Source organism: Necator americanus, chromosome V (assembly GCF_031761385.1).
Source record: "Necator americanus strain Aroian chromosome V, whole genome shotgun sequence".
Lineage (NCBI taxonomy): Eukaryota > Metazoa > Nematoda > Chromadorea > Rhabditida > Ancylostomatidae > Necator > Necator americanus.
In genome coordinates, this window is record NC_087375.1 from 13,093,016 (window position 1) to 13,102,051 (window position 9,036).

Sequence of the window (9,036 nt, forward strand, 5' to 3'; positions counted from 1 at the left end):
GTCGTCTTCTGATTACCGTGCATTCAAATGACGCAGGTTTAGTGGATGACAGTGAGGGGATGTGTTTAGGACCAGCAGATGACGTTCAGATTGACTGAGTTACAGCGGACGCGTAACGGTGACCTGGAGCAACTAAGATATTGTGGTCTCTCTTCTTGTTAATCCCTCCCAAAAATTAACCTTCACGTGAACACATATTTAACTTTTGAGAAAAAAAACTACAAACGTGCTCTATCAACTGCTGCCAAAAACTCGGTCGTTTAAAGTCGGGTCCTTTTGCTTGGTCCATTTCATCAGGATCCCGCAATACTCAGGGCTATATCAAGCTGTCCGCGTCGGAAATAGTAACATTTAGCGCTTACTTGGATAACTTCCGTTGTATTATGTCGATGTGTCCGATGATGTCATCGAAATTTGATTCGATTATTCGACTACGCGGAAAGTTTTCATATCTTATGCCTATCCTGTACCACGTCAACTACTTTGACTTCTCCTACGTTTGTTACTGAAATGATAAGGAAATACGAATGTGTTAATCAACTCTAGAGTAATTTATTAATGTATTTTTCTATTTTTCGCCTTGGTTACAAATTAAACATGAAGATTTTTGGCAAAGGATCATAAGTGTAAAATTATGCTCCCTCGCGAGTTCACAACGAAATTCTTTGCGCATCAAAGACTTTGTTATTGCGGCAGTGTCCGTTTCTCCTAATTAATAGCGGATAAAATTTCAGTGCGCCTCAAGTGCATCTTGTTTATCTGATCTCATGTTCTCATTCCTAATTTTGTTTTGTATTGTTTCCTTCATCCTTTAGCCTTATATTGTGTGCTTATTTATATTGTGAAAGCTTACATTCGTGTTTTGCTCCGAAAATGAACATGTTTTTCTACGCATTTCGATACAAATTTGAGTGAACTACTGAATACGAGTGTGCAGGTGAAAATGTACCGTAGACTGCCCACTCCTAGCTGTCTCCTTCCGTTTTTAGTGAGAATACGTTTATGTCGAGCGAATTTTCCCATCGACTTAACATAAAGCCACGTTGTTCTCACGGTTAACTAGTCGTCAGGTTCCTGAATGCTGAGAGCTACGTCAAAACCACGCAATTTGTTGCCTCGGGAGGAAAGTTCCGAGAGATGAAACAACATTTGTTTCAAAGAAGTCTGCGAGCAATATAAACAACGGCAAAATTTCTGTTTGAGCCATTCTCTGAGTTTTCATTTTTTCTAACATTCCGAAAATTCATTCGCTGCAATTCAAATTTATTTTTTATTTTATCCTGCGACTTTTTCGGAATTATATTTGTGTCACTGGTGCAAATCAGTAGGATTTATGCCTATGACTCAATTGATTTAGCTTTTTTTTTAACTCGACAACCCTGGTGAATGCGAGAAATTGCAGAAACTAATGATTTGAACACAACTATCCGAAATGTCAGTTGGAGAGATTTCGTAGATTCATATCGTCGAAAAAAGGGAACTGTTTAGTGGTATGAAAGAGGAGTGAGGATAAAAATGCAACGGTGAGGCACTAATCTGTTGCTTCACGCATTACGTCCGGTCTGATAATGTTGATGGCGGTTTATAATTCCTGGGATCCATAAAAAGGAAATGAGTGGGAGATTCTGGCCTCGTATGTAAAAATCTCAGTGATGAGTTCGCCAATAAAATTTTACTTCCGAGTATTTTTCTGCTTTATTTTTTTTGGCTCAGACTGGCTTACATAGCAGTCAACAAACATGTAACCGGCATAATTAGCTAGATGTTGTGTCCCCGAGGCACATAGCCAACACTCGCTTTCTTATAGTCGTTCAAGCTTTCCGCACAGCTAGACGGTAAACAATAAACAGTGTTTGAAAGCATTAATTCACCAGAACACTCGCCACGGAAACAACGTCGTGAGGCAAATAGCGTCTAGTTCTTAGAAGCTCTGGTTGCGTGTGCGTGCGCGTTTGCAGCGCGACGGGAATGGAACGAATTTCAAAGCTGCTGCTGCCATATAGAAGATTCGGATACTTTGATCCTTTCGGCGTTATTTTCAGCTTTGTTCCGATATACTCAGGATGTGATCTCCTTCCTTTCACGGCTCTAATCTCATTAGCATGCGGTCTGATTCTGCTTCGATAACAACTCGAATATGCTAAATAACAATCGGGCATAGGTGTTAGTTAATGGAAATTTGCGTACATAAAATTTTTTTTTCCGTAGGAACTCTACGTTTTTGACTAATTAAAATTCACAATCAACACCTACATACTGCTGAATGTGCAACCCAGTTCGACATTTAATCGACTTTATCGAAGAAACATGAATCGCGGCTCGTTCTCAATCCGATTTGTACGTCACACTTAGCTTCTCGTTGTCGGTGTGGCGCAGTCGGTTAGAGGTGTATTGTAGCAACACGGTGGAGGGTTCGAAACCTCGCTAGTGCGAACCAAGCTCATCATCCCTTCGGGGTCGATAAATTGGTGCCAGTCTGGGGGGATAAAAACATTGACCTGAGCTGGCCGCCGCAAGTCTTTGTATAGGCCAACACGCGTTGCAAAACCTCAACGATCGCGAATTCCAGTAAAAGGCGTTGGCGCATCTCAAGTGGATTGATGCGACGGTGACTTTATCCTTTATCCTTTAGCATCTAATGTTGCTTTCGTGTCATGACTCGACTGTATTCTATTCTTGCGTATTTTCGTTCCACGTCTTAGTTTTCAACATTTTTCAAACAATGCAAAAGTCAAACAAGTCGAATATGAAAAACTTTTGCACAACTTGATTGAAATAAGTAATATTGTGGAACCAGTTAGCATTGCAACAAGAAACATTCAGCTTTTGTACCTTAGGTATTTTTGAAAAGAATAAAAAAGAAAAGATCTCCATGCCAATCATGGGGCACTGGCCAACTAGATGTACTTGTTACATATCTATTACGTTTCCACTGCAAATAGCCTGATAAAACATTAATCGTACCCAAGAGGTTTCATGCGAAAGCTTAGAGCAGGGAAGGTGTGAGATCACAAACAGGCTTATCCTTGTTTTTCTTCCGGCGTAGGGCAGCTCTAGTTCACTGCCCTCAGTCACGTATCTTTCGGCGAAGGCGGACATCTTAAATATGCCACTTTTCTCAAGTTGTAGGCAATTCTGGTTCGCTGCTCTGATCACTGCTTCTCTGCTTCAGATTTTGTCATTTTCAGCTGAGGATTATACTCAGCAATCTTCAGAAATAGAATAACGATGAAAGCTCTCGACTCGTGATGAAAACAAAAGTGAAATCTCAAATTTTAATGAGTTATTGAGATAATGATATTGTTTTCTAAAATGAAAAAAGGGGCCAGTAGAGACAAAACTACATTTCCATCCTGAAATATCCACCTTGTGGATCTGCTAACATTAGGAAATTACAACAAAAAAGGAAGAAATCAACAAAAAATCAGCGCTAATTAATTTGGTTTCGGTTCTCCCTCTTTACTCTTTATTTGTTGTTTCGTGCTAACAAAAAGAAATTTCCAACTGCTGTGCATTCTCGCCGCGATATCGCCGCGATATCGTCGCGATATCGTGGTATGGAGATGTCGCTCATATATATCTCATTTGCTAGTCTCCTGATCCACCTAGGACAGAATCTTGCTGGAATACTGTAATTTAAAATAGAATTTAAAACCAATTTCAAAAAACTCTCCACTGACGCATGGTACTTCGATTTCTGGAAAGCAGTCTCACATATGGTAGGGATTTTGTGGAGAAATTGACGAGTTCTTTGCAAGATCTAATCGTTTTTAGTGTAAGACTTACAATGCTGATCGAGTCCTAAAACGTTCTCTTCTTCCTTCTTTACATAATTGATCTGGTTTTCCTTATTATAGCTGTATGTGCTTGCTTCGTATTTGTATTCTAGCTGCGATATACGTAGATGCTATTGTTGTCGTGTGTACATGTGTGAGTGAGTGAGGCACTTGAGACGGCAATTTTATTCGGATTCGCGCTTTCAGACTATGCGATGAGATCGCTTCTCATTTCCGCTTCGGTTTCTGCTTAGCCATTCATGTTCGCAGAAAAGAAGAACTCCCCGTAAAGATTCCGTTGTGGTTTTTGCAGCTATACTTTGGCGTGATTTCTTATACCAAGTGGGATGTAGTCGCTCCGATCCCTCATCCAGACTTTCTGAATTTGCATATGATTCGATAAGAATATCCAAATGTTTTTGTCGAGTACGCAGAGTTTTGTGCTGTTTATTATAAGTTGCACCAACTACGATCATTCTATTCGATAAAGAAGCAAAAGTAGAAGTATAATTCGAGTGCACTGCATTAATTTTTGTTTCATTTAAAATAAATAACTAATTTGCTATGTCCAGAGGTGCTATCTATTCTTTCTCAGTTCCTCCTCTACTTCCCATCATTACAATGGACCACTTTAATATTTTTCGAATGTGGAGAGAAAAGGAGCAGAAAATTTCAAACAACTGATTTCATCTGCAGAATGACTTTGTTTTAAGTTTTCTGAAGACTAGTGGCCGTCGTCCTTCCTACAAGTTCACAAAGAAGTCACTCCTTGTGATACGATTCTTTCTTGAAGTGACTGGCGTAATTTAAAAAAAACAAAACGGATGTGCCAGCGAAAAGATTCTTGCTAAAGTTTCCTTCTCTTCAAATCGTTTGATTTCCCATTCATCATCACATCACCCATTTCTTTCCGCTCTGTTCCATTTTACTAGATAAATTAATCCATATTTAGTAGTTCTACTCTTCTAAATTTTAAATACTTTTTTCAAACATTGGTTGTTCATCTGATATACAACTTATCGCTGCCACATACTCGTTAATATATTTTTTCATTCCATCCATCTTATTTATTTATTCATCTATTCGTTCATGCATTCATTCGTGTACTAACTGACTAATGTGCATACTATTTCAATTGCCTAATAGTTTATTCGTTCATTAATTTACTTGCTCTTTCACCATCCTTCCGTTAATTTACTTCTTTAAATTAAAAAAAAACACAATTCGGATAGTTAGGTTCACAATCATGCATTCATTCGGGTGCTCATTCGTTTGTCTGCTTATTCATTTAGTTAACTAGTTTTTTTTGGTAACTTCATTGGTTGATCTCCGTAATTTTGTGCTAGAACAGAAAGATGCGTTTGTAGGGATCACGTTGTTTTCACTTTTGATGAGAATCGCACTATTCCATAGCAGTTAATATGTTATGGCCGAAAAGTTCTGCCCACATGTGTGTGGTCGTGTGGTATAGCCTTGCCAGATGTGTTGATCGCACACCTGTGGCAAAAGGGGTAAGTGCGGCGGGAGCGCTGATTTTTTTTCCTGAAATATCCTAGAAATTCTGTCGCTGGAAGTGTCAATATTAAAGTTTCTTTAAGTTATGTGATGTGATGAATACACTTTTCTCCAGGTAGTTTAAGCTGTCGGCAGAGATTGCTTTCTTTCTTGTGGCTTTCTAATTCGTGGTCGAACGCTGAATCTTGAGAGACAGGTCCATAAAAATAAAGATAGATAACAACCTTGCTCGTACAATACAAACCAGTCTCATTGCAATCTTAACATATTTTGTCACATTTATTTATCCTATATGTTATATTACATTCATATTCATATCATATTTTTCGATATATTTTCTGTGGAAAAAGAGTTTTTTCCTTCAATTGCATGTGTGCTTTTATTTTGGGCACACATTAGGTTTTTGCTGTGCAGTATACTTTTGATTTCTAATGTTAGCGTACATATGCGACGAATTTATCTGTCCTCAAATCGAATATTTTGCCTGGATAACTGAGTTTGGATTTTGTGACTTTTTGCCATCCTAGGCCCTTCTTCCACACTTCATTAAGCAATCGAATGACTGCTGCCGGGGCGTTAATTTTTGATCTTGAAATCCCGGTCTCTCCTGAATTCAACTTTTTGTTTTTTTCGAAATGTTTTAACCTCCAGCAAAAGCGACAGTCTTTCGCTATCTCTTTTGTCACATTGTATCTGTATATATGTGGACACATTTGTTTCGTACCTGCTCTGTTATATGGCGAAATATTCCCATGCATTGCAGAAAGATGCTGTCGTCCAGCACATTTCCGAAGCCCACAAGCTGAAAGGTCAACTGCCCGAAGGGAGCATGGAATCTTCGGCAACAACCATTCGTTTCATCACGCTGAACTGCCGAACACTATCGAATGAAATCCAAACCGCCTTGTCTAGGTTTCTGCGATATATCTCTGTGCCGTTTGCTGCACTGTAGAAAACACGCATGAGAAATCGGCCAGTCATCAAAATCCCACCATATACTACGGCGATGCTGATGAGAAGAAAGTAGGTGGCTGAGCGATAGCTGTGAGGGACGATAACAACGACCTGATGGAGGAATTTGGCTCAGCATCGTCTAGATGCGCTTTCGTACGACTACGGGTTCACAGAGGACGTAACTTCTGGATCGTAAGTGCTCACGCACCTACGAAAACCGCTGAGGACAACAGTAAAGACGAATTCGATGGTGAACGCAATGCGTTGATGTCTAAAATACCAAGCCAGCAGGTGGTCATTGTCGGAGTCGACGCAAATGCGAAGATGGGACTCGAACAGCAATCCGATGTGCTAGGAAAATGGTATCATGCAGCGGAGCGCAGGCCGGACAACGGTGACCGTTTTAACGCCTGAAGAGCAGGGCAAGCGGAAGTTGAGGACTCTTAAGCTTCAGCTCGACTTCGTCCTGGCGAGAAACATCCTTCAGTCGGATATCCGAAAATCAAGAGCTGTTGGGACGTTGCTTTCGACTCCCATCACCGTCTTGTTCTTCTCGGCCTTAAGATACGGTTCCAAAGAAGGAACCTTTTGAAAAAGAGAGAAAAACCGAAGGAATTCAATTATTAATCAATTTCTTCAAAAGGATACAAATCTCTTCGATGATTATGAACTTAATTTTTGCGAGACTGAAATCACAAAAAAAGGTTTGCGAATTTCTCATTTCTGTAATTCAAGGGGATTGTGAGAAGCGTTGTTGTTGTGCATTCGATGACACTCTAATATTGAACTCTCACGGATTATTCTTTGTGTTAGGATCATTGCTACTTCGTTTTAGTTCCCGGTAATCTCCCTCCCACTATGTTGGTGCTGTTCTTCCCTTCAGAGGCACCACATAGTCAATCGTCTATTTGTTCATGCACTAGTGAAATGTTTCTCCAAAAGATGTGAGAAAAAATAAAACTTATTTTTCCCTTCCTTTACCCTGCTTTAACGGTAGCTGCTTATTCACTCTTCTGCTCTCGTTACGGGAAGCCGATGGTGTCAATAAATAAATTCTCGCCTTTGTTTATCTCGTTCCGAGCGCGCTACGGTACTGTAGCGACGGAAGTGATGCGGTTTTGCTTATGTTAAAAGCACCTGTCTCAGTAATTTTTTCCATAAACTTCAAGCAAAATATTTATCGTTAACATCAATTGTGGTTTTGTATGAAATTCTGGAAACTTGTTCGCTATCCGGGCTGTACGCTGTAGTTTTATTCCGACAAGAAGCAAATTACCATAATTATGCTGGAGTATTGCACTCGAAAACTTCGTGGTAAAAAAAGGAGCTGAAGGGCACATAAAAGAGACAACTTTGTGATTCTCATTATTTTCGGACATTTATTTTGTAATTTTAAATTTCTTTAACGAAGCTTTCTTCTCTACCTCGTGAGGTTCAACGACTTCGCCAGCACTTCCTGGGGTACTTCACCGGTTCCTGGTGCTACATTACTGAATTCACAAGTGTTTGTCAAAACTTGACAGAAACAAAAATTTCGATAAGTACGAAAATTCGTTCTTTACGAAATAGAAAAGATCGACATTAGGGAAGGAATCTTAAAAAAAGAAAAACGATTGCGAAAATGTCGGCAAAGGCTAACATTTTTCAAAGAGAATGTTTGTGTGAGTAAGATATCAATTCCTCTTTGAGTTGGATTTTAAACTCAAAAAAAATCGAAAATTTTTGAAGTGATCTGAACTCTCAATGATTTCATGAGTTTGAATTTATACAGTCGAATATTCTTGAAGTCACTAAAGATTGCAAAAAAAAAAAACACAATCTCTCTTCACAAAGACATTTCCCATTCTTCCATTTTTGCTGCATAATTTACGATGTACGCGGTTCTATGAATATTGTTATACAAAAAGGTGTTTTGGCGTTCTCAGGTTACGTAAGCTACGATCACGTGATATGACATGTGTGAACCTGGTAATCCAAGAAATCTACCAAATTAGACATGTCCCATCTTGCTCTTTTTAGTTTCTAACTGCGTTTCTGTGTTCTATGCATGCTTGACACGTAAGAACATGCATATCCACGTAGATTATCCAACTCGAACGCTGCACTATTCGTCGTTTCTTCTGTTCTTTTCTATTCTGAATCGAATACAAGAGATTTTCTGAACCAAACCTTGAAAATCCCTATCTTTTATGGTTTTCCTTCTCGCACCACAACTGCTGTACTGATTATAATTTTCATTCTTCCTCTTCTCTTTTCTCCTCTCTGTAGATTTCTCGATTTCATGGTTTTTTAAAACAAGTGTCTTTAGAAATACAGGACATAAAAATAAATCGAAAAGAATAAAATGAAGTGGTTGTTTGTTAGGAAAAGGAGCTAGTCAGGAAATTCCATTTTTTCTGGAAATAACAGTTTTACTTCTAATCGGGAAGTGAACTTTTTCTATGGGCTTCTTTTTTCAGTTTTCTACATTCCGCTGATTGCTCTACTGTTTTGCTAATGGAAAGCTTCATGTATTCTCCTGAGTAGTCCTGAGAATTGCTCGGATAGCTTCTTTTTCCTTTTAAACGGTTTTCTCATGAGTAGAATGTTGAAAGGAATAGAATTACGGATTGCTGAAAATCCAACTGGGTGATTTATCACAGTCTAACTGTAGATTTGCTATTGGTCCATAAGTAATCCTGAGTATTGTTGAGACCGTTTCTCTGGCACTCTCAACGTTTTTTTTATACGTCGGTAGTAGAAAAGGGTATCCATAATTACTCATGGCTCACGAATGGCTGTGGCTGTTTCG

The 9,036-nt window shown here is 39.0% G+C and overlaps 1 protein-coding gene across 1 annotated transcript; it reads left to right on the plus strand.

The window, feature by feature from the left end:
* Nucleotides 1-6,359: 6,359 nt before the first annotated feature.
* Nucleotides 6,360-6,659, plus strand: RB195_013726 (uncharacterized protein; the record flags this gene model as incomplete). Its single annotated transcript, XM_064203684.1, has 1 exon — nucleotides 6,360-6,659. One exon carries the CDS (start codon nucleotides 6,360-6,362, stop codon nucleotides 6,657-6,659), a length of 300 nt encoding a protein of 99 aa, XP_064059565.1.
* Nucleotides 6,660-9,036: the final 2,377 nt, after the last annotated feature.